Source organism: Peromyscus eremicus, chromosome 2, assembly GCF_949786415.1.
Source record: "Peromyscus eremicus chromosome 2, PerEre_H2_v1, whole genome shotgun sequence".
Classification (NCBI taxonomy): Eukaryota; Metazoa; Chordata; class Mammalia; order Rodentia; family Cricetidae; genus Peromyscus; species Peromyscus eremicus.
Genome location: NC_081417.1, coordinates 162,838,370 through 162,863,516, shown reverse-complemented (window position 1 = coordinate 162,863,516; position 25,147 = coordinate 162,838,370). Strand labels below are relative to the sequence as shown.

Genomic DNA, 25,147 nt, shown 5'->3' with positions numbered 1-25,147 from the left:
GAGGGCTCTCAGCAACCCTACCTCCTGTCCTCAGGTACCTTCCCCACCCCAGCAGAAGCTCACTCAGTGCTGATTAGTGCCTAGTTGTTCCTGTGTGCTGGACATGCCCACCCAAATACCAGGATAGTCCAGCAAAGGTGGCCTGGCTTAGCCAGTCCAGTCCTTGAACAGGTGGGACATCTCTTCCTTCAATTGTTCTGTGTCCAAGGGGCCTTGAGTGGGAGACTACTTTCTGTCCCATGGGAGGTCTTGAGCAGGTCCACCAGCTGTAGTGAACCCTCAAAACTATATGATGCCCTTCACCCAACCTTAATGACTGGCAGAAACTGGTACAGTCAGTGAGTTCAAGTTCTTACACGCCTCTGAGTCTCCATGTCCTTGCTTGTGAAGTTGGGTGATGGAAGGGGCTAGAATAGAGAGGATGCTGGGAGATGTACAAAATCCTGAGTACCAGCTGATGCTGAGTACCAGCTCACCCGCCTGGCCTTGTGTGGAGGGGCTGGCCAGGCCTTGGCATCTGACCACATCCTGGTATTACTTGAGGTGACTGGGCTTGGTGTGGACAGGAGTAGATGGGCACCTAGTGGATCTTGGAAGAGCCCCAGGCTTGGTGAGGGAAGCTGTGAGCCCCGGTGCCCTTCACTTTCCTGTGGCCATGTAGACAACGTAGCAATGACTAGAAGGTTGTGATGGGTAGGGGGAAATCGAAGGTCACTAAGGTCCTGGGTTCATAGCCCACCCTGGCCTTCCAAGTTGGGAAGACCTTAAGGTCCTTTAGTCTTCTGGATCTCAGTGGCTCCATCTGTAAAATGGGGAGGTGACAGAAGTCTCTAGGGTTTGAGGAAAACAGGTGCTATTTCTCCCACAGGGAGTGATGGTCAGGGCAAGGATGAGGTCCTATGTTTCCCAGACTGTTTCCTTGAAGATCCCGAACAATTTGCCGGGCAGGGGCACCGGGTCCTTGAGCTGATTTTGTCCGTTGTCCAATTTGGCTTCTGTGTATGGGTTTCCTTGGCCCTGGCAGTGGTCTTCAGTTCTGGCAGTCCTTGAAGATTCCAGGTGGTTTACAGAAACCATGCTTTAAAACAGGCCCTGGTGGCTGGGTGTGGTGGCACATCCCAGCCCCTGGGTAGCCCAAGGAGGGGGATCTCAAGTTCGAAGCTAGCCTGATCTGCGTAGGAAGACCTTGTCTCAAAAATGAAATGACCCCCTGTTCAACAAGAGGAGAACTCAGAGAAGCCTTTCCCAGGTACTGGGCAGGGTGAGCTGAGGGGCCCATGTCAACAGCTGGGGATGGGAATGATGGTCCAGCCTGTCCTAGCGTGCCCAGCAAAGTTGAGAAGCTCTGGATTGTAACTTGAATTGCTAAACGGTCTTATTAAGAAAAAACCAGGAGCCAGATATTGGGATTAAAACTGAGAGGTCAGAGGAGCAGAACAAGCCACAGCCAACCTCACCTTACCAACCCTCAGCTTCCAAAGAGACCTATTTCCTGTATACCCATGCCTATATGCCTTTCTGTTCTGCTACATCACTTTCTCTTTCTGACCAGCTCTGTCACTTCTTGTCTGTCTGTACAGACCTCCAGACCTTTATGGTTAGTGCTGGTATTAAAGGCATGTGCCACCACCATGCCTGGCTCTGTTCCCAGTGTGGCCTTGAACTCACAGCGATCCAGATGGATCTCTGCTTCCCAAATGCTAGGATTAAAGGCATGTGCTACCATTGTCTAACTTCTATGTTTAATATAGTGGCTGGCTTTTTCCTCTGATCCTTAGATAAGCTTTATTAGGGTGCACAATGTATTGGTGGACACAATATATCACTACACCGGATGCTGTCACATGTGTGTATGTGGTTGGCGCGGGGAGGGGGGATGCGCAGGGGAGGCAGGGAGGAAATCCCTGATTATTGAGGCTTCCACCACACTGTCCTGGAAGATTGAAGGGAGGGCAAAGTCCCCTTCGTGAGCACCAACGTGTGTCAAGGGACAGTAGGAGCTTGGCTTTGAGGGCAGGAATCCCACCTTTTACCCCATATACACAGTGTTAGATCAGCCTTTTCCCTCTGATTCCTAGAGTCTCCGTGAACCACACGAAGGTGGATGCTGAGAGCCAGAGGCCCCTCCAGCTTGTAGGATGTAGAGAAAGTATAGAGGTGCCATGGTTGAACAAAGGAAAGGGGAGAGAGGCAGGTGCCCTGCCTGGGCAGGGCTGCAGGATCACTCCCCTCCCCACATCCTCCTCCAGGCCTGCACCTCCACCACAGGTGCCCCTGCCTGCTGTCTGGAGCCTTTCTCTGGTATCAGCTGTTGTGAGCAGGTGGGACACAGAGGTTTGGGGGTGGTGCTGCCACTGGATAGGGCAGAATGTACTGTGCCAATCTCCCCGTGGCCTGTAGGGGACTGAGCCAGGGAGTCAATGCCTTGAGACCCCACAGGGTATCTAAGGAAGCCTTCCTGGCTTTGAGGAGGGAGTATCTCTCCAGCCCAAGAGAAGGACACACATGGGCCCTGTGTATGCATCGTTGGGGCAGGTAGGTCAGGAAGGATATACCTTTGCAAGGAGAATTTACAGTGAGAGGAAGTGTGGGGCTAAGTTGGGGACAGGGACTGGGTTCAGTATAGTCCACTTGGGGACCCCAAGCCTACCCACCACCCCTAGTGGTTCCTGGCCACCCTTACCTTGGCAGGCTTTGGTGGTAAGAGTGTCTTACATTTACAGCACTGAACTCAACCAGCCCCCCCCCCACCAACTCCCCTGCCCTACTCCAGGGTCCAGGGGAAGAGGAACAAAGCCACCAGCAGGGTCAGTACACGGTATATTTACTCCTGAACCAACTCACCACATTCAGGCACCTGCCTGTCCTGATAAGCTATCTCTCCAGAGCATGTGGTGTAGAAAGAGCAACAGGGGCCTGCAGAACTTCACTCCCCTGCCTCAGCTGTGAGGGTTCTGCAGGAGCAGTCAGCAAGTTGGAGCCAGTGAGAGACACAGAGAAGCAGGTGCTGAGGACCCCTGCCACTATGGGGGGCACCTGAGGACCCCTACCACTACCTGGGGGAACCTGAGGCAGACAGACAGACCACCTAGGAGGCAGGAGGCAGGCTAGGGCAGAGGCTGCGGTGGAGAGGAGAGCTCAGAGCTGGACGTGCCTTCTCTCGTGGGGCTGACAGGCTCTCAAGCCAGGTGCCTCCTCTGGTAGTGTGGGCATGAGCTCTTGTTGAAGTCAAGTCTTGCTCTCTTTCCCTGCGCTAATTCTCCCATTTTCTCCTTTGGGTATTTGTAAAACCGACGTGAGGACTCAGAGCTGCTGAGGGGCACAGTTTCCTAAACCGCATTCTGGAAACTGAAGGTCATCTCTTCAGGGTTCTCTGAAGCAGCCTGGCCACACCTCCTAGGGTGGGAGTCTGCAAACCTGTCCCTTAGTCCCCAGGGAGGGAGGCTGCAGCTGCCCCCAGAACTTCTTACTGTAAACACCCTGAGCAGTGTTTCCCAGAAGATCGCCTCCCCCAAAACTTGACTAACAAAGTGACTTGATTATTCATAGCTGACCTGTGAGCAGTGCAGAGTTGGTGCAACTTGTGGCTCCAGCCACAACCAAGCCAGGTGGAGCTGTGGCTCTCGGGCCAGTGTAGGGCTCACGATGAGGTAGAGCATCTCCACTGCTTCCGTGGATCCCAGGGCTCTGAACAGGGGCTACAGCTACAGCCCCCGCCCTCTGCCCCAGCCCAGCTACTCCCAGCTCTCTGGAGAGGCAGAAGGTGGTTTGGAATTTGGCAAGAAAGGGCTAGAAGGATTCGGTCTTCATACCATCTCTGCATCTTCTTTAACATCTTTAAACTCTCAATGTGGGGGTCAAGCTGTTGTGTTTCAGGGGGCCTGGAAATTCAGTGCCGATGTCCACTTTCATGGGACACATGTCTCTTGTAGACAAAAAGGGTTCAGATACCTCTGCCAAAGGTGACTTCATGGTCGAAACAGACCTGAAACTCAGATGCCCCCAGACAGAGCAGTGGTGACCACCGTACGGTCCCCACTAGGCAGCTGTTGATGTAAGAGCTCCTGGCTGTGCAAGGTCCGCGGTGGGTGAGATACATTCTCAACGGTTTTCTCGGGAATTCTGTTGGGTGGGAGTGGCCATGTCCCTGCTTCCTGGGCTTTGGTAGAGCCAGGGCAAAATACTGTCTATAAGGCAATGCTATGGGTTCTTTGACTCCACCCGGCCCTGTGCCTGGCTGTCCACGGGTGCCCTGGCACAAGCATGCTGGTGTGTCTCTCCTCTATTCAGACCTTGGGGTGGTCCCTATGGGTCCATCGTTCCCTGGGAGGAGGCAAGTTCTCTCACCTGGGTCGCCAAGGCTGGCAACACCATCTCTTCCTTCAGGGTGGCCAAGCCCTGGCTACCAAGGTCTCCCAGACCAGGGCTGACTGCTCACGCTTTAGAGCAGAGGCTGTTTATAGGTGACAGCCACAACCCCCAGAGCCTTTGCTGGGTAGCAGCTTAGAAGGAGCACGGTGGGAGTAAATGATCTCCAAGCCAGTCACTGACCCCGCATCCCCACCAGCTCCCCCTGCGCAGCCTCCTTGGTGCGGTCCAACACATCTCCGGGCAAGCTGAGGCCTGCCCTGTGTTGATGAACAGTCATGAGGATAAAGGGGTGGGCCCCGGTTTGTTGTTGGATGCAGCCAGTTGACAGAAATAAGGGAGGTAGGCAGGGAGAGAATGCCAACCCCCAGCCCACACGCTTCTGAGCATCCTTGGCTCCTGCTTTCCTAGCCACAGAGCCGCAACCACTCAGTCCACCCCACCGGGAAGCCACCAATCTGCCCCTACCCCACCTAGCCACCCAGACCCATGCCTCGTCCCGCGGCACACCAGCTCCTCAGCGTGTGCAGACCCCCACGAGCCTACCATGCTTTACGTCGGTGATCCCATGAGACACCTTGCCACGGTAGGTGTGCTGCGCCTGGTATAGATAGGGTCATGCATCTCAGGGGCTTGGCAGGATCTGCCGTGGTCGGGGTTCAGAGAGACATTCTCTCACTTGTCTCCCTGGTCAGGTGCCTGCTACCAGTTGGGGTGACCAGAGGCATTGGGAAGGCTGGAGGCAGATCCTGGGCTGGAAGGTAGACAGGCTGTGTTCTATTCATCCTGGGGACCAGCAGCTTCTGGATGAGCAGGGAGTGGGAAGCTGGTTAGGAGACTTGGCTGGTGGTGTCTGATCGGGGTGGGTGAGCTACTGCTCCTGCCCTGTGAGTTGGGCAATCCTGAAACAGTGTTTGAGGCTGGTGGCTCTGGCCATGCTCAGGGTCCCTGAGCTATCCTGTCCAGCCTACCCAGCTGCCGATGAACTCATGCAAAGAGGTCATCTTTGCTTTGGGCTTTAGTGTGAAGCTGCCCCGCCCTGCAGAGAGCATCCTCACCTGGGAATTTCCTCACTTGACAGCACAGATGGGACATTTCTCATAGCCATGGGCTGTTCCCAATGTGGGTATGAGCTCCAAGGCACAGACGGGCAGCAGGCTGGACCCAAGGCTTCTTGTTGCTCCTCTCATTCAGGTACAGCTAGCCTGGCAGAAAGGCAGGAGGCAAAAGGGGCCACAGCCTGTGCTTGGCCTGAGCCCAAGGGACTTGGGCTCATTTCCAGACTTGCCAGGTCCCTGGGGTCAGGCAGACACCAGGCTGCTAATTGAGCAGATGGAAGTGTTGGTGCAGCTGCCCCACATAGGGCTATTTCTCCTTTAGGGGAGCAGGAAGAGGAAGGGCCATTGGCACATACACTGTGCAGGGACTCTGCAATGGGTAAAGAATGGTGGGAGGCTGGCAGAGTCCAGGTGTGCTCAGGATAGGAGCCATGAGTACAGAGCCATGGAAGTCTTTGCGAAAGATCAGACATCTTTGGAGAACTGCAACTCCTGGCAGTGTGAACAGAGCATACATGAGTGTGTGTGTGTGTGTGTGTGTGTGTGTGTGTGTGTGTGTGTCCTTGTCCATGCATGCACGTGTGTGGGGGGGCATACTGGCATATCTCTAAGGGACAGTAATTCTGCCCTTCGCCGCAACTTCACACCTGAAATCCACAGAGGGGGGTCCTTCCTTCCTCTGTCTGTCCTCACCCATGTAGTCATTGATTATCTGTCCACCAATGTGTCATTATTGGATATCCATGTGGGCTCGCTGGGCAGCAACCTTCAACTCCTGTACCCAGCTCTGGGCTATATAGTTTACTGACCTCTGGGGCATCTGACTGCTATGTCTGGAATCTAAGGGAACTCCTAAATGTCTAATCTGGAAGCGGAGGGCAGAAGAACTCTAGTATCTTTTTCCTCTAATGGAGCAGGCACCACCTACAGAAAGACTGAGTGCAGGTTGAATCATGGTCCTGCATGGCTGTCCTTCCTGAGGCCAGTAGGAGGCAGAGATCCACCGTCAGGGCCACACAGAGACCTGCTTCCAAGATAATCAGTGACTCACACCCTGCTGCCGATACCCTAGATCCCAGAACCAGCAATGGCTACCATGTCATGCTATTTTTCTCTCTCTGTGTTTTATGTTGTTGTTGTTGTTGTGGTGGTGGTGGTGGTGGTAGTGGTGGTGGGTGTGTTTATATATATGTGTGTGCAAGTGTAGGCTAGAGGTGAACCTTGGGTATCACTCACCAAGAGCTGTTCTCCTTGTATTTTAAGGCAGCCCACTTGCTGGGGCATGCTAAGTAGGCTAAATTGGGCTGTCTGTCTGTCTGTCTGTCTCTGCTTCCCAATACTAGAATTACAGGTACACACCACCATGTCTGGCCTTTTACATGGGTGCTGGGGATCGAACTCAGGTCCTCATTCTTGTGTGATAAGCACATCATTGACTGAGCCATCTCCCCACCCCATCTTATTTCTTTTTAGACCAAGGACACTCTGGTTCTTTTATTTATCACATCAGCATGGCCACCATATGCCCCTTATGCATTCAGCCCAACCCAGCAGTGCCGCCCAGGATTTGCTGGGGCTCCAAACTTCTCTCTCTGTTGGGAGTTGGGCTAAGCCATCATCCTAACTGTGGGATGACTCAGTTTCCTTATTTCTTTGTGACTTTGTCCCAGTGAATGAGAGGATCGTGTAGGAGAGAGTAGCCTTCGCTCAGAGTATATTAAAGTCAGTGTGAACCAGGGACTCATTGGCATCTCTTCCACCCATCTGTCTTTGTTGTCCCAGCCTGGTTGCAGCAGCCACTTGGGAGTCCACAGGAAAGCCCTGTCTTTGGAGAAGTGACTGATTTTCAGGATGCTGTCTGATCCATGGATGGATTTTCTGATAAGTGTACCCCGTCTTGATTTGGGGTTCAGCATATGGGTTCAGACTTTATCTCTGGTGCCCACCAGCTTTGACTCTTGGGGGAGTGAGGCCACATGCTAAGGCACGATTTCCTTCTCTGTAAGCAGAGTGGTACTAACTCTGATGCCTGCTCAGGCCACAGAGATGAGCTGTGAGATCCCAATGAAATCATCCAGCCATGGCTGTGCCAGCCCTTTCCATGTCCATGGAGGTACAGAGAAGCTGACTGCAAGAACTGGGCATGAGCTCTTCCTCCTACAGCTTCCTATGCCCTTGACTCTGCCTCTTCCCATCTTCCTCTCTCTCTGTCCAAAGACTTAAAAGTCTTTAGCCAAGTGATGCCCCCACAGCTTGAGTCCAGCCCTAAATGCAATGCAGGATGGGTTTGGTCCTCCTGCATATGGGGAGCCCATTTACAGTGTAGGAAGGGTTGAGGCCCACTGGAGCTGGGCTTTCTAGATGGGATGAGATGAACAGGAACGTGTTGTAGCTGGCACTGTCTCCTGACACCCCAACTCTTAGCTTCTTCCTCAATTTCCAGTTCTCCTTCATGTGTACACACACACACACACACACACACACACACACACACACACACACACACAGAGAGAGAGAGAGAGAGAGAGAGAGAGAGAGAGAGAGAGAGAGAGAGAGAGAGAATGCTTCAATCTTCCAAAGATAGAGGCAAGTGTGGGTGCCCTGGTTCTTTGATATCTGGTGTGTGGAGTGGGGCTCAGGTGTCTCTGCAGAACCAGCATTATGGTTGCATGATTGACAAGCCTGGTTGTTCTCCCTTCTGTTACAGCACATGTCAGCAAACAGTGGTAAACAGCGAACGCTGCATACTCTTGTGTGAGGTAACCCAGAAGCGCATGTGTGGTCCAGTTCTGGAGTCCACAGTATTCCTGGAGCAGGCTTCCCTGTGTTCCAGCAGAAAGCATGGTGTCTGGACCAGAGGAGGTGTCTGGACCGAGGGATGGCCTCAAGTGGGAAATGACAGCTGGTGCAGCAAAAAGGGCTGTGGAGCAGAGTGGAGCTGGCCTAGGTTCTAGGAAGGCTTGTGCAGTGCTGGGAACTGACCACAGGAGGGCAGGGCTGAGCCTGGGAGAAGGGATGTGGTCCAGGTGAGGGAGCCTTCACCCAGGGAAGGTGCGGAAATGAGGTTCTGTACTGGACTCGATGACTGACTGGATGTCAGGAGTGTGTGAGAGTGACGTCAAGGTCTTTCTGCTGTGATGGGGGAATTGCTGCAGGGGCCCCAGAAGTGACAATTGGGCACTGTACTGTGGCTGTGCCGTGCCTGGGGGTGCTTCCGCAGTGGAACAGTTGAGTCAGAGAGAGTGACGGCCAGGTAGGAGCTGGAGACAGAGTGTGGAGTTCCTGAAGCAATGAAAGGAAGGAGGGATCTGCCTACCTGGTGGCCCGGGACAGGGCATCTGTGGAGATGTTCAGGTGTGAGACAGGACTTGGAAGAACCTGCAGAGGACCAAGACAGCCTAGAGCACAAGGCCACAGTTGCCCTAGAAGCCCCGTAGCAGTGGTCATAAAGGCTGTAGGGCTCTGTGTGGGAGGTAGGCAAAGAGCCTGAGCACATGGATGGGAGTAGCCATGTGGACACCCAGGTGTAGGAGTCGGGTGGGCAGGATGATGTGGAGATGGACATGAGTGTTATTTAAGTCAGAGCTGGGGAGCTGTGTGGAGGGAGAGAAGGAAGCAGTTCTGGGAAAGACAGCCACATTTAAGGAGAAGCCTGGAAGCCATAAAGAGGCATTATGGTGACCTGGGACAAGGGGCTCCACTATGAGGTTATGAAAGGGACCAGAGTGAATCACAGGGAGGGGCCTGGATGACCCCAAGGAGGATAGAACTCAAGTAGAATTAGATCTGAGGGAGAGGCACACCCACTGGAGCCTGATCCAGGTAGATCATCCGGGACCTGTCATCTCTCAGTCTCCTTGCTGTCCAGGGATGTATCTCCTTTCATGCTTCCTCCTGCCCCTCTGGGAGCCAGCTGATGGGGTATCAATTCATAAAGCCAATTTGAGCTCCGGTGTCCCACCTGGGCAATATCATCTCAGATGTCTTCTACTCCCTTGACCCAGACCCAAACCCTAGCGCTGTCCCCGACCCCCCTCCCAACAGCTTATTTATGCTGCTACCATGTGTCCAAGGGCCACAGTGGCTCCTACCCAGTGCTTAGACATGCACAGAGCCACTGCCTTTCCAAATGTCCTCCACTACCAAGCAAGGGGTCCTTGGAGACCTCGTCTGTAGCCTTTTCTGCTGAACCCAGAGTTGTGAACCCCAACCTCTCCTGCTGCATCTGTCACCCGAGCCGTTAGCCCTTCCTGTGGCCAGGTTCCTTTCCCTGCCGTCCTGCCTAGAGCCACACCAGATCTCACAAGACCTTTGGAGGCCAAGGGGCTGCTTCCTACAGACTAGAAACCACGGCAGCCCTTGCCACTCCCAGAGCCCCACCCTACCTGGACACCTGTTTCTGCCTCTTTGCTGGGCAGTGTTCTCCCTTATTTCCTGGAGGCCCTGAGCTTGTTTGCTGGCTGGCTGGACGGCTCATCACTGTACTCCCAGGAGAGAGCTCAGGACCCTCTGCAAAGAGATGCCATGAGTATGTAGGCAGCTTCTGTCCTCAGCTTTCATCCCCCAGCTTATACTGGGCTGCTTTCTCCCTCTTTGGGTCCCTAGACGGTGTCACAGTCTCACGATGGACCACTGCAGGTGACATACTTGGGCCCACATCATTCTTACTGTACATCACCTTTGTCATGATCTAATTTCTCAGTTCAGCTGCTCATTCTTTGTTCTATGCTGACCTAAGATCTAGGAAGAGACTGGGGGATCCTCCCTGACTGACCCCAGGGTGTTCTAAGCTGGCTCCATGAATAGGACAGATGGACAGAAGGGCAGTAAGAGGAATGCACGGACATGGATGCTGAGTTCCAGAGTACAAGAATGTGCCCAGGGAGAGAAGCTGTCAGAGGCATGCCCCCTTCTACATCTTTCTCAGAAAGCCACCTCCCCTGTGCTATTGGGGTACACTCGGGTGGTTTAAAAAATTCCTGTGAATCACCGTTGCTTGTATAGTGCCTAGAGACCCTCAAGAATGTTCTGCTCTATCGTACCCAGGGTTCGGGCTATACTGGTGGGGGGGGGGGTGGCCTGGGCTTCACAGTGGGTCCTGCAGACACATGCCTGGCAGCTGAGTGGAGCTTCTGGGGGCATGTTTCCCGGGTGTGAGGTGTGGAAAGTTCCACATGGCCCTGGCATGGGACCGGGCAAGGCTCTGCCTCAGCGGGCAAAAGGAGGGTGCTGTGTGCATACCTCCGGGGAGGCAGCCATCCCCCCCATGCACAAGTCATGTCTTGTTGACATTTCCATCCGTTTAATCACAGGCTCGGAGAGACTGTGGGAAACACCATCAGGATGGAGGTCTCCAGCGAGCACACAGGCGGGAGGGATGGCTGTCTCCACAGGGCCAGTCTGCTGTCAGTCACTAACGCTGGGCAAGCTGCACCCAGGCTCAGACATGCCCATGGGAGAAGACTGGGGTTCCAGGTTTCTCACTCTTAGAAGAGTCCACATAGCCTCGGCTGGTGTTCTAGAAATAGGAGGACCCTGTCTCCCAATCCCTCAGTGTGGGCTCAGAGCAGAATGAGGGTGGCACTTAGCCCAGGGTAAAGGAAAGAGGCCCTGGAGTGAACAGGTTCCTGAGGAATACTGAGACTCCGTGGACGCAGATGTGGTCACAGGACCACAGCCCCCACACCTGTGCTGGATGGGTAAATGCTTCTTGGCTCCTACACAGAGTTACTGCCCTAGGAAGGGAGCAGAAGAGGCCATGGGACAGCAGAGCAAGTGCCCAGGGGCTGGGCCTTGCATTGAGGAAGTGGCATTGGAACATGGAGTAATAGAGGCAACCCAGAGGAGCCCGAGGGACCACAGCATGTGAGGCTCTGGCAGCTTAGCTCCTTTCTCCAATTCCTATCCCAGATACTTCGTGAGAAAGCTGTGGTGGGCCACAATTGCCCTGTCATCCACAGGAGGGCACACACAGAGGCCAGAGTGATTTTCAGAAAGGAGGGAGGTAAAAGAGAAAGGAGAAAGGAGGGAGGGAGGGAGGGAAAAAGTAAAGGATGTGGGAAAGGGAAAAAGGACGGACCAAAAGGGGGAGGAGGGGAGAAAGGCAAGGAAGAAAGGAAGGGAGAAAGGGGGGAGGAAGGTAAGGAGAGAAGAAAGGAAGTGATGGAGAGAGGAGGAAGGGAAGGAGGGAAGGAAAGAAGGAAGGAAGTGATGGAAAGAAGGGAGGAAGAGTGGAGGGGAGAAGGAAAGAAGGTAGAACCTAGACAAGGTCCTCTCCTACTGAGGCCACAGTGGGCTTGGGTAGGGTTGTGTACCAGACTCTCCAGTTGTCCTGTGTGGTCTATGGAACAATGTTCCCCTCCATGCATATCAAAATTTCAGGGAGCAGGATAAGAGCTTTGACCTGAAGCTGCAGCTGCAGCCTGCTGCTGTGTATTGGGTCCTTGGCATCATCCCCGTGACCCTGGCTGAGGAAAGGAATTAGCTGGACCAGGTGGGCTATCAGAGTAGCTGTGGGCTCAGCATGAGGCTGGAAGGAAGGAAGCGTGAAGGAAGGTTCCTTCCCAAAAAGGCATGCTGAATCCAGGGTACGGAGATGCTTGGGTGCAAGGCATGCTGGATCCAGGACATAGAGATGCTTCAGTGCCCTTGGCAGGCAGCCAAACCCTTGGCTGGAGGCTGTGGATCAGGGACTGATTGGTAACTTTGGTGTGTGGACTTTGGTTCTTTGTCTGTGGAGATCTGGAGGCTTCAGTGTGGGGTCCTCACACCAGCAGCAGAGCCTGGTGCCTGTGCCTCTCTGAGATGGCAGAGCATGGAGGGAGCCTCGTCAGTATCCAACACTTCTGTGGCGTCATGTGCCATCATGATCTGTTCCTATTTCCCTGTGTGTATTGACTTGTGAATTCTTCAGCATCATCACCCTACATCACCTCGATGTAAACTGAGACAGAGCGGTCACATGAAGATGTTGGGTTCTGTGTGAATCAGGTGGGGAGACAGGAGATAACACCACCTTAGGTGTGTTACACAGGTAAGGGGGAGGGCAAGCCCAGAACACTGGGGCAGCTGGAGAGCACACTGGGACTTCCAGGAGGTAGGACGCCTTGGCAGGCTGATCTTGTGGTGAGGAGATGGACAGCTTAGTCAGCCTGCACCCCTGGGCCTTTGCATTTAAGCTTGACATCAAGTACATATGACAGGCAGGTTTTTCTGTTGCTATTTTCATTAGAAAAAAACCCACCTTTCTGGAGAATATTGCATGTGGAAGTATGTGCTCTTTGTGGCTAAGAAATGGGTGCAGCCAGTCCACCTCTGTGGTCCATCATGGTGTTCTGGGCTTTGACAAAGGCTATCATGGATGATGGCATCAGAAGGGAGAACGTAAGCAAGGTACTTGCTCCCAAACTTTAAAAAGATGTTCATTTCCCATCTATATCTAAGAATAGATCAATTGAGATTGTTTATGGGTTTGAAACAGTTAAGATGTAAGATGGGAATAATTAAGGTGAAATCATAACATCCAAGTTTTACATGTGAGGGCAGGAGCTGGGAGCAGGAAAGCAAGAGCTTCCTTGTCTGGTCAGGACAGGTGACTGGTGGGGAAAGAGAAAGATGGATGGGGGAGGCCCTGCCCTCACTCCAGCACCAAGCAGGAAGAGCCTGCTCCCCCCACCCCCGTGCCCCAGGCACTGTCTGTGGCTAACAGGGACAACAGTCAGTATACATGTGGACACTACCTCCAGAGGCTCCTGAAGGCCATGGATCTAGAACTCTCTGACTGTGTTTAGGTCTGCGTGGGTATTTCAGGGTCTGTTTCCCTCAACCAGAGTTTCTGAGCATCTCTTTCCATGTTAGTATGACCAGGACACATCCAAGAATGAGATCCCAGCTGCTATCTAGGAACAGTGAGTCTGTCCCATGTGGAGCTTCATGGCCCTGCTCAGTCTTGGGTGCCAGCCTTGCTTCTTGTGGGCAGACAGCCTCTGCCCCTTCCTCACTGGGCCTCGTGCCAGTGATTGGTGGTGACGTGCCAGTACAAGGCAATGAAGCTGCTGAATTCCAGTGTCCTGATGGTTGAACCAGGGTTATTTCTCTTGAATAGCCATAGGGTCTCGTGCTCCCAGACCCCTCACCCCCACAACCATGCTACAAGTTATGAATGGGTTTCGTTCCCACTATGCAGAAGGGAACATGGAGGCCCAGGGATGTGGAGCCATATCCTACCCACTCCTGCTTCTGCTGCCCCTCCCCCACCCTGGAACACAGTGCTCACCCTGGACCCATACTGTCAACCTGGCTTAGCCAGGAGAGAATGCTGGAGGATTGGATTGGCATTACCCACTTCTCTCTCTGCTCAGGGCAAATAAGAAACTCAGCTGCCTTCCGGCAGGAGCTTGAGGAGCTAGAGGCCAGTTGTGGGTGTCCTGTACTCCATGACCCTCTGCTATAGGGCAAGATCACCCATCTGCTGTCACCCCAGGGCATGAAGAGACTATGGGAGACGAGGTGTTAGAACTGATTTGAAGTCTGAGCCCAAGGAAAGAGGACAGAGGCACTGATAGCCCTGCTTCCAGCAGGGGCGCCTGGGAGGCCACCAGCAGACCTATATGCAGGGACCAAGAAGAGACTCCTGAGACTGAGGGAATGGGAGACTCTTTAGAGAAAGCCTGGCCTTCTCTATAGAGGGTGGGGCTCACAGGGACCCCATCTGCCTGAGCCCAGGACAGGTCTTACCCTCAAGTGCCCTGGGAGTTTGCTGGATGATCCCAGCCCCTCTGGACAAAGTCTAGTGTGTGACATATGGCCCTGGGGGTGGGGCTGTGTTCTCCTCGAACCCTCATTGCCATCGGAGCTATTGTCCCCACCCTGATGTCGGGGTTTCCCAAGGAGGCTGGTCCACTAGTAGCCTGGACACTGGAGGAAAGGCCACCCGCTGACTCCATGACTCCCTCAATTCCTCAGGGCCTCCTCAGGTCACGCCCAGGCACCCCACATGCACATGTAGGCACATGTGGGCCGCCGCAGGCCGGGCATGTCCTAATTAGCCCACTATCTTGGAGTTCTCATTGAAAGCAAAACAAACCAAAAAAGTTCGGGTTTTGCCCAGATTCTTCCCTGAGGCCAAGTGGGCCTTGTCTGGGCTTCCGGGGGGCGGGGGCGGCCTCTGGGCCTGGAGGACCCCTGGGCTTCTGTATGGACCTGCTTAGGCCTCTCTGACAAGGCTCCTCGTTTCAGCAGCCTGACTGGAGGCAGAAGTAGGGGGCCAGACTGAACCCCACAGCTTGGCAATGAGGAAACAGAAGAGGTTCCTTCACCTGAGCCTTAGAGGGAGGAGGCAATGCTATGCAGAAGATTTCCTACGCTTTCCAGTCAGTGGGGTCCTTGCCATCTTTGGGAAGCATGATAGACACCAAGACCAGACAGAGCAAGTGGGAGGTGTCCCTAAGAAGGCAAGAAAAGAGCAGGCAGGGGAGGGCCAGCATTCACTGGACACATGGGCAGGCTGGTCTACTGGCCAGCCCAGTGCCCCAGCTTCTGTGACAGGGCCTTGGGTTTGCCATGCCAGCCAGGTTCTGCACTCCAGTGCTGAAGGCCTGCTTTCTGGAAGCGCCCAGTCCCTCCTGCAGAACACTCCCCACAGATGCTATCACTGTTCCTTTAGGTTCAATGACTAAGTCCTTGGCACCCACCTCCAATCATTGAAGAATGCAGACAAGTTAAAATATGAACCTCATTGCCATGGGCCTGTACCCTGCTTCTGAGCAAGAGAGGCAGGGCTCCCTGCCCATAAGGGATGGGGCAGAAATTGGGCATGGAAAGGCTGCTACTGCCTACTGCCACTGCCATGACCTCCCTTCCCAAAGCCCCTCACTGGGAAGACATTGAACACAAGGCTGCAGGAAGGAGGTGGTCCTGCTGTCCCATCCTGGATCGGAAACATAACAAGGGAAATCCCTTCCCTGAGGTTCAGGCATCCCCTGGAAGGCAGGAAACGTGAGATAGAACCATGGTTCATCTGTCCTCATTCCTAAACAGCCACACCAGAGAGAGCAGTCTTCCTGACCATCACTCAGATGTGTTGTGCCATCACCAGACTTACAACCATGCCGTCACATTCCCTCACTCATTTATTCATCCCTCTGCTGCTTTGTTTGGACAGAAAATGCTTTAAGCAGCCATTCTGAAATACATACCACTCAGGGAACACAGGGATCCTGTGTCTGTGGGCTCCTTTGTGTCTATGGCATCCTCTGCGTCTATGTGACTCTCAGTGTTTATGATATGTATACTGTCTGTGGGCTCCTGTGTCTACCGAGTCATCTGTCTGTGTGTTCTTCTATGTCTGTGGGGTTGCCTGAGTCTGTTAAATCCTGTGTCTGTGGGGACCCGTGTCTGTATGTTCTGCATCCTCAAATTCTAATGAGTGGGGATCCAAAAATATTTGGAAAAATTGCATTTATACTGAACATGTACAGACACGATTCTCTTCATCTCTTAAGCAGTGCAGTCTAATGACTACACGGCAGATACAGTGTTAGGTTTGGTGTGCCGGCTAGGGGATGTGTATAGGCTCCATAGAAATACTATGCCGTTGTCTGTAAGGGTGTCCATGGGGTTCCCGGGCCTGATTGCTCATGAGCACTGAGGGACAAGTGTAGAATGTGAACCCTGTGTGGAATTCTGAACTTCAATAGCTGCATTCACATGGTGAAAAGAGGGCCAGAGTTGTGGCTATGTGTGAAGTCTGGGTCCAATGCCCAGTACTGCAACATAAAACAGATGAAAGGAATTGGTGAATGTAATCAATAATTACTCCTGCCAACCTAGGGTCATCTCAATGAGTGACCCTGAAACTAGGAGCGAGGTGTTAGACCTTCCTTCTATGACATAGAGTCCTTCCTTGCAGTTGGGATACTTTTCTTTACATGCTCAAACCCTTTGTAACCACTGGTTCAACTCACAGGACTATGTAGGTCCTCAGAGACTCACAGTTCAGTAGGGGGCATAGTAGTGACACCTTCCAGTGGAGGACATTAGGACAGGACAAAGGTCAGGGCAAGGAGGTGCTCTGGCTGCTGTAGCTAGGGCTAGCCTCTCTGAGCTCAACAGAGACTGTGACAAGACCAAGGTGAAAGCTTCCACTGGGAGGCAGGGCTGTGATCAGAGGGCCATAGGAAGAGTCTGAGAGTAGGGGTGTTTGAGTAGGGGGCTGTGCTGGGCCAACCAGAGTTCTGCTTTATGCCATTCAAACTCCTACATCAGCAGGAAGAGTGGGACCATGACCTTTCTACCAGGAATCTGTTGGCAGATATTGGGATGGAGCAGGGTCTCCCCAGCCTACATGATCTGGAATAGGAAGCTTAACCCCTCTTTCTGATGGGGGCCAGCTGTCACATCCCATGCTTCCCTCACATGGCCTTGGTGCTGGGGGAGGTAAGGATTAGGTCCCTTCCTGCTTTTAGACAGCATTATTAAGGTATAATTCACATACCATTCAATCTACTCATTTAAACTCAGTCTGGTGGGGCATGTAACTCAGATGGTAGAGTGTTCCTGCCTAGAGTGTTTGAGGCCATGGGTTCAATTCTCAGCATGACATGAAGTGAGCACCCTGGTGCCTGTCTGTAATCCCAGCACTTAAGAGGTGGAGGTATGAGGATCAGGAGTTCAAGGTCAGCCTCCTATATAATGAGCTCCAGGCTAGCTTGGGCTACATGAGATCATGTCTCAAAAACTACAAACAATAAAGCAAACAAGGAAATAATAAAATGTACCACCAGGCAGTGTTTAGTCTGAACAGATGTATGCAACTCTCACTTCTAGAACATTTCCACCTCGTCAGAGAGAAGAAGTGCCTGATCTTCTCTGCTTCTCTCTCTGTGGCCCAGCAGCCTTTGCCTTCTCCCTCTCTGGCTTCTGCCTCTCTGGCTTTGCCTGTCCTGGGTGTTTGCTTACACGAGGTCACACTGTGTGTCTGTTCAGAACAAGGTTCTGAGTTACACCCGCATAGTTGCTATGTCACCACGGCCCTTGTTCTCAGTGCTCTAACTCATCTGTCCGCTTGCCTGGGGTAGGGACAGAATGGCCAGTGTCCTGTGACACAGAAAGTTGAGAAAATGTGTCCAGGACTAGGGTGAGGAGGCAGAGGCAGGTGAGTCTCTCAGTTCCAGGCCAGCCTGGTCTACAGAGTGAGTTCTGGGACAGCCAGTGCTGCACAGGGAAACCTTGTCTTGAAAAACCAACCAACCAACCAACCAACCAACCAACCAACCAACCAACCAACCAATCAACTAATAAATAAGCAAATAAATCTAAAAACAACAACAACAACAACAAAAATACCAACCAAACTAGAACCTATCACTCAGTTCCCTCATCTGTCCCTGAGCTGATGCTCCTCCTGCTGGGCAGCCATTAGTAGGACTCTCCCTCCTGTATGAGCTTCCATCTGGTATTGTCCTGTACTCAAGGACACTTGGGTTGTCACTGTTGTTAAGGACTCACAGTGGACCACTGGGTCCTTGGCATCACCAGCCACTTTGTACAACTGTCCTCCATCCGAGGACTGAGGTACAGGAGGGGCTGAGCACAAGGTCCCCGCAAGAAGGGAGACCTGTGGTCTGGAGCACTGTGCAACCCGAGCCTTGGGTCTTAGCCTCCCTTGTTTCTGGGAATACTGATTGCTCTGGAACCTAGAAGAGGCAGGCTAGTGGGTGGGGATATATATGTAGCATGAATCCTAATGGGTCTTATTAATAAAAACCCAGAGTCAGATATCCAGGTAAATGCTGAAAGATCAGAGAGACGAAGGAGCAGCCACAGCCACCTCTTACCTTGCAAACTCCTCAGCTGAAAAGGGGCCGAACTCCTGCCTTATATTCCTCTCTCCACCCACCATATCACTTCCTGTCTCCACCACCCTAGTGCTGGGATTAAAGGTGTGAGCCACCACCACCTGGCTCTGTTTCTCTTTTAGACTGGATCAATCTCGTGTAGCCCAGGGTGACCTTGAACTCCTGATCTTCCTGCTTCCTCCTCCCAAGGGCTAGGATTAAAGGTGTGTGCCACCACTGCCTGGCCTCTCCGTACTCTGATCTCCAGGCAAGCTTTATTTGTTAGAGCACAAACAAAATATCACCACATATATAAGACAAAATTCCGGGTTCAGAGGCCTCTCTGAAGAGGGCAACAGGGTAAAGTGGGGCACTTTGCATTATGATCCCATTTCTTCACCATCTATCCAGTTTCTGCTATGTTGTGGCCAACTGGGGCAAATCATTTCCCCCAGGAGTCTTGGGGTCCTCATCCATGAAGTGGAACAAAACACAGTACCCACTTTAGGCCTGTAGAAGTCCAGCTGAGTTTGCAGGAAAGATCATCAGCACAGAGAGGATCAATTAAGCAACTCAGGGACCCACTCTGGCATTGGTACTGTCTTTCCAAAGCCTTCCTGCTTGATGCCTTTGGATGTGACTGGGTAATCCTCAGGCTGATACCTGTTGAGACACCCATGGCGGGGAGGTGGGGCCTCTCTAAAGTTCCTGGGACAGTGGGGTCCCAAGCATGGTGAAGGAGCGGCTCACTGAGTTGATTTGGAGGAAGGGCTGGGCTGCCTGGGCTTTCCTAGAGAACCGGCAGGGATGCTAGGAGGAGATGCCAACCCTGGAGGAATGGGGAAGTCATTGTAATGGAGATAAAGCCGACAGCTTAAAGAAATTCCTTTGAAAGTGACTGTTGGGACCTCTGGGACTGATGGCAGCCTGACCTCTGTCCCTCACTCTGAGAGCTGGACCTAGGAGTCACATCTGACCTTCCATGGCTTCAGGGCACCCATGCTCCAGAACACAGTGTATCCCCACCCCACCCTTGCTGCCAGGCTACGGGCCTTCAGGACTTTGATCTATGTGACATTCCAGCCCCTATGCTGTCCTGGACCGTAGTGGAGCCCACAGGGGTCTTGGGTTGGGAACCTTCCCAACCAAATAGCTCCCCTCCAGGTTGGTGTGCAAAGCCCCAATCCACCTTGCTGGCACCTGGGTGGATCCCCAGAAGCCCTGGCACCCAGGAGGCAGACGGAGAGGGGCAGGCAGGAGAGGTGAATGTGCGTTTATCCCAACACAAGTAGTGGCCTGTTGGGGTGGGGTGGGGGCCCCAGGAAATATTTGGGATGACTTGGAGCCGGCTGGCCCTTTAAGGCTCCTGTAATAAGACACCTCCCCAATGGGACAAGAGCCTGAGCTGGGGCTTCCACCTTAGCCCTTGTTTCTTCCCTCCCTCCTCCCCCTTCCTTGCCAGGCCCAGTTCAATTTGCTCAGCAGCGCCATGGACCAGATGGGCAGCCGCGCGGCCCCGGCCAGCCCCTACACCCCAGAGCACGCTGCCAGCGCACCCACCCACTCGCCCTACGCGCAGCCCAGCTCCACTTTCGACACCATGTCTCCAGCGCCTGTCATCCCTTCCAACACGGACTACCCTGGCCCCCACCACTTTGAGGTCACCTTCCAGCAGTCGAGCACAGCCAAGTCAGCCACCTGGACGGTGAGTAGCCCCGTTGTCCGCGGGCGTCCGGAGGGAGGGCAGTGGGGTAGAATGCCACGGTCCTGACACTGAGGTCTGTCTGAGCACACATGCTGTCCACATGGAATTTCCTGCTGGCCAGGGCCAGGAGGAGCATCAAGCAGGAGGCGGGTCCTGGGGCTGGGCAGTGTGGGTGTGCCCACCCCTCGAATGGACGTGTGACCAGAGTCAGCCAGCCTCCCACAGGTCCAGAAAGGTTGAGAGTGTTGCAATTTATGAGGTCCTGGGGCAGGGAGAATGGCTGGCTTTTTTGTGTGTGTGCTCAGTGCCTTGAAATCTATCCTGAGCGGAGTCCTGCACCTCTGCTGAGTCTTGGGGGCCCACAGAGGCCCTTGGAGGCTGCCTCCCCCAGGTGGTGTGGCCGCTTGCTGGTTGTGGATTTGGGCTTTGCTCTCACATCTCTGCATTGGCTTGGGACCTGATCTCCAGGGGTGTAAGCACAGTGCTGGGAGCTCTGGTCCTTTCTCTAGTACCTCTTGGAACAGTCTGGCTTGTGGCTGGGAATTAGCTGATGTTGACAAAAATCCCCCCTGCACACTTGCTGGGAGTTGGGTAGCCAGCTAAGTGCTTTGACTCACCCATTGCACAGCCAGAGAAGCTGAGGTGTGAGAAGGGAAAGCAAACTGCTCAGAGCTATGCAGCTGGTAAGGAGGAGCCGGGCTTAGGACACGGTGGTCACTGCCATGAGCCTTCTTAACCAGAGCATCCAGGCTGTCTCCAGGAGTAAGGGCTGCAGGAGGACAGAGTAAGGCTCCAGGGACGATGTCCAGAAGTGCAGGGAATACAGGGCATTGGGTCAGAAGGGTAGTCTCAGAGTCTTCCAGCTGGGCACCATCTGGGATGATAGGAGGTGTGCTGAGGGATTCTGGGTCAGCTCCTGAGCAGCATCTTCATCATCCATCCTCTCTAGGGAACAGCTGGAGCTAGGGCTGGGGCAGCCTCTGCTGTGCAAGCTCTGTCTCACCTCCAAACAGGAGCGACCCCCTTCCCAAGGCTCCTCTCCAAACCCTAAGTCCCACTGTTGTGGCTTTCACAGTCTCCCTGGAGACTGAAGGGCTGGACAGAGCCAGCCCTGTATGTGGCCACAGATGATCAGTCTGGTTGGCCTGGGTTGGCTACTGTTCATGGTGGGCTCCCCAGCTTCCGGCCTGTGGTTAAGTGATGGTTCAGCCCAACTGCTGGAGCTCTGATGGGCTACCGTGGGCCAAGAGGGGCTGGGTGACTACAGACAGCACTTTACCCAGAGTTACTCTACCCCATGTGCTCCATTCTCCCCAACCACAAGCCATTGCTGACTGAGGGATGGTGATAAGGGTCTGAATGAGATGGAGCTGGTATAGTACACAGCTCTCCCTCTTGTCTTGGGGCAGTGGACATGAGGGAGCCATCCAGCATGGCCTCCTGAAGTTGGCCTTTCTATAGAACTACCCTGCTGAAGGTCTCTTCTTCTATACTGTCTGTAGCTGGGGCGGGGTGAGGGAGGTGGACCCTAGACTCTTCCTCCACCCCAGCTGAGTGACCTGGGGTCAGGTCAGGAAGCCCAGGAGACACATGGGTAGCTCCAGTGATAAGAGGCTCCCTACACTGCCCTTCCACTTTCAAACGCATTCCCTAAGTCTGTCTTCCCCTCTTAGGGTGACCCGGCCAGTCATAAAGGTCTGGTAGTGTCTGGAGGAAGTCCCTTAAATCCTGGGAATGATGTAGCTTGTGGCATTGCCTCCTTTCATCTATTTTCTTGAGGATGTTGATGGGGTCAGTCTCTGCCATGTCTGAGGGTTCAGGGTACCTCAGATGGTCAGCATTGGTCTTAGAGAGGGGCAGGCACTGCCCTCTCTGTTGGCTTCCTCCTTCCACTTGGGGCCTCTGCAACCCCTTCTGAGGTATTTGGCATCAAGCCTTCCATAATGGTTTGTTTCCTGCTGCCCTGCTTTAGCTGTCCTCATGGGGTAGTTCCTGGCTGGCTAGACATACCAGGGAGCACAGAAGGCTTGGCCTCCCGACCCAACCTTCACCCAGTGCCAGGGCAGCAGATCTGAGCTGTCGAGCAAGAGGATGCTATTTCCTGCCCCTCCCAGCCCTGCCACACAGGGGGTGGAGGTGGGACCAACATTGATAATGAGATTTTTGGCACCTCAGCGATCTAGGAGCAGACACCCAACGGCTTTTCTCAATGCCTAAGGAAGGGGCTGGCAGCGGCCGCTCTCAGCTCTGGGGGTCCAACTGTGTGAGTGCTGCCCAGACTTGCCACCTAGGCTTCTGCACCTAGGCCCCTGCCGCACCACTGGCTGGTAACTGATAGATAATTCATATTTTTCTCAAGTACAATTCCATATTGACTGCTGCCTTCATTTCTCTCAGATTGGCAAAAACACCCTCACTGGCCTCCAAGTGACCACAGCTGTTAATGGGGCCTTTGGCCTTGGCATTGCTGAAGCCGCTTTGGGCCTTTCCAGCCCCAGAGGATCTGTTTGCCCTAATTAGCTTCCCTCAGCCTGAAATTCTGCTTGTGCAATAAGGGGTCTGGGCCTTCAGTTTGTGTTCTTGTATGAACATATACACACTGTATACATGTGCACAGGGTTCCACAGGCATGGACACCTAGGTACACAGATGTGTGTAGTGCGTGCATGCACATATATCTATGATCACACAAGGGTGTAAACATACATGTGCTCAGGGACCTATCTATATGGATACACAGATGTACGCACATACACCAGTAAACACACAGCATGCCAACAAATGTGGATGAGCATGTGAGCACACATGCTAGCCTCCCTGGTTACTGCCTTGGGTTCTGACAGCCCCTTTCCTCAGAAAAGGCTGAGCAGCAAGTGGATTGGACAGAAGAGGGCTTTGTGTTTGTGTGAGATTGTGGACAGCTGGTCTCAGGAGTCCCTCAGCAGAGGAGGAGGTGGGACAAGTTCCTTTACACACCCAAACAGCGTGATGAGATGAGAGTCCGGCTGCTGTCCAGCCCTGGTGCAACCCCTTTGCGCTGGCTTTGTCCTGCGGAGAGAGGTGGCGGTCTTCAGTACTGCAGACATTTAGAGACAGGGCTCTGCAGTTAGGCAAGAGGGCCCATGTGGATGGTCACTCTGGCCGGGTATGGTGTCTGTAGAACCCCAGGGGAACGCTGTGACACAGCCAGCTTGTTACAGAGGAGGCCAATAGTGAGGGCATGTTCATGGATGGCTTGACTGGCCTGGGAGCATCATGGATGAACAGATAGGTGGCTTAGACATGGCCCCAAGTAACCTTCAGCTGCCCTCAGCCTTCGTGTGTGTGTGTGTGTGTGTGTGTGTGTGTGTGTGTGTCTGTCTGTCTGTCTGCCTGCCTGCCTGCCTGCCTATCTTGAGAAAGAGCTGCTACCCACCCACCCGCCAGCCCCTGGCGGGAAGCACAAAGCCTCTGTGAGGGATTCCTGGGGAGGATGGGGCTGAGTCAACACTAATGGATTTGGAACAAACTTTCCAGCCCCTCGGAGGTTTGCAAAGCAGAAGAATAGAGGAGGTGTCCCAACATGATTGTGGTATCAATTGCGTTATCCTAAAAGTTTATGGAATGCATAAATGGAATTAATACCTTTTACTGGCACCGGGAGCAATTATGTATATTTAAAGCCTAGAGAAGGGTTCTAACAATGTTTATTGTGGAGATGAAACGTGAATTATTAGGGGAAACAAGAGCACTTAGAGAGGAATTACAGCAATTGCTCATATTGTGTGTAGCCTTGCAGGAGAAGATGGGCTCCTGGTAGGCTGGCCCTGGGTCTGTGCTGGGTACCTGCAGCAGAAATGAGTCTCTGCTCCCCTTTCCACTTTAGTCCCCAGTGGGCACAGAATCTAGCCTGGAGACTCTGAACCCCTGGATCCATGTGCAGCTAGACACTGGCAATCTGGTCCCTGCGACTAAGAATGCTCCCCACCTGAATAGTCACACCACATATCTCTGGAGTTCTAGTGGGGGCAAGGAAACAGGGCACCTTGTGGGATAGGACTCTATCCCGTGGTGCCATGGAGGACTGAGTTCTGATTCATATTTTTTTTTGGAGACTCCAAAAAAACCATCCATTTTTTTGGAGACTCATCTGTGTGACCTGGGAGTGTGGTTCCTGGTTCACTCCCCTGTTCTCTCCACTCAGGCAAGCTGGTGTGACCCTGGAAGGCCTAGAGCTGATACTTCCACAGACTCTCTCTCATCAGCTCATGCTGCACTGAGGAGAACTTTAGGGGAGAATGGATAGGGACCTGATCTGACAGGAGTTGTGGAAGGCTCCCTGTTTTCTGCGCTCTGGGCAGCTGATACAGCCGTGGCGTCTCAGGACCCCTGGTGCCATCCCTCAGCCTGCAGTAGTTGTATATACATCCTTTCCCACATTACAGATGAGAAACTCAGGGCAGGTCCAGGGCAGGTCACAGATCAGCAAAGGGCAGAGGCAGGATGGTAACCCAGTGGCATATCCCAGGAGTCTGTGGAACTCTCTCTGCCCACCCACTGCTCCAAGTTCTCCAGGGGTGGTTCTGGGACCTTAGGAGCTCTGTGGACAATCGTAAGGAGGCTTTGACACTCAGAGGCCTGCCTGCCTCAAAGAAGGGAGCTTGGCTTGTTCTTTATCACCTTGAGAGTTTTTGTTGTCACTCGTGCTGACAGAGAGACACATTATCTGCCCACCATCTACCCTGGGTAGATTCTTAAGTGCTTTCTGGTTAGAATGTTGTAGGGTTGACCAATCTCCAAGGTGAGTAAGCCAGCCAGGCCTGTGGACCACCCCTCCTGCCTTTCTCCATTGGTGATCCACAATACACGCGCCCTGCTGAACCTAGCTCCGCCCATTGCACCTCAGGTCTACCAACACACTTTATAGCTGCGTGAGAGGCCAGGGTAGGGGAAGTGGCCATCACAGGCCAAAGCTGGACTTTGTTTGGGGAACAGAGCAAGGTGAGCTCCAGAGCTGAGTGGAGTTGAGTTTTGCATACCTGCCCTCCAGGTTGGTGGTAGGTTATAGGAGAAATGCTTGAAATTTATCGGACTCCCACTTTGGAAGCTAAGCTAAGTTAATCTTATGGTGCGTGAGGGCCATTCCAGAATAGTTATCTTTGCCCTGGAGGCCCAGACCCTGTCACCTCCTCCTGGGAAAA

At 53.3% G+C, this 25,147-nt stretch overlaps 1 protein-coding gene across 4 annotated transcripts in view; it reads left to right on the top strand.

The window, feature by feature from the left end:
• Tp73 (tumor protein p73) overlaps window positions 1-25,147 on the top strand; it is a 45,597-nt gene that overhangs the window by 4,609 nt on the left and 15,841 nt on the right. For all 4 annotated transcript variants that reach the window (XM_059256302.1, XM_059256299.1, XM_059256301.1 and 1 more), the window contains exon 3: window positions 19,725-19,967. In XM_059256302.1, coding sequence (XP_059112285.1) covers window positions 19,725-19,967 — 243 coding nt within the window. The remainder of the gene's footprint in view (window positions 1-19,724; window positions 19,968-25,147) is intronic.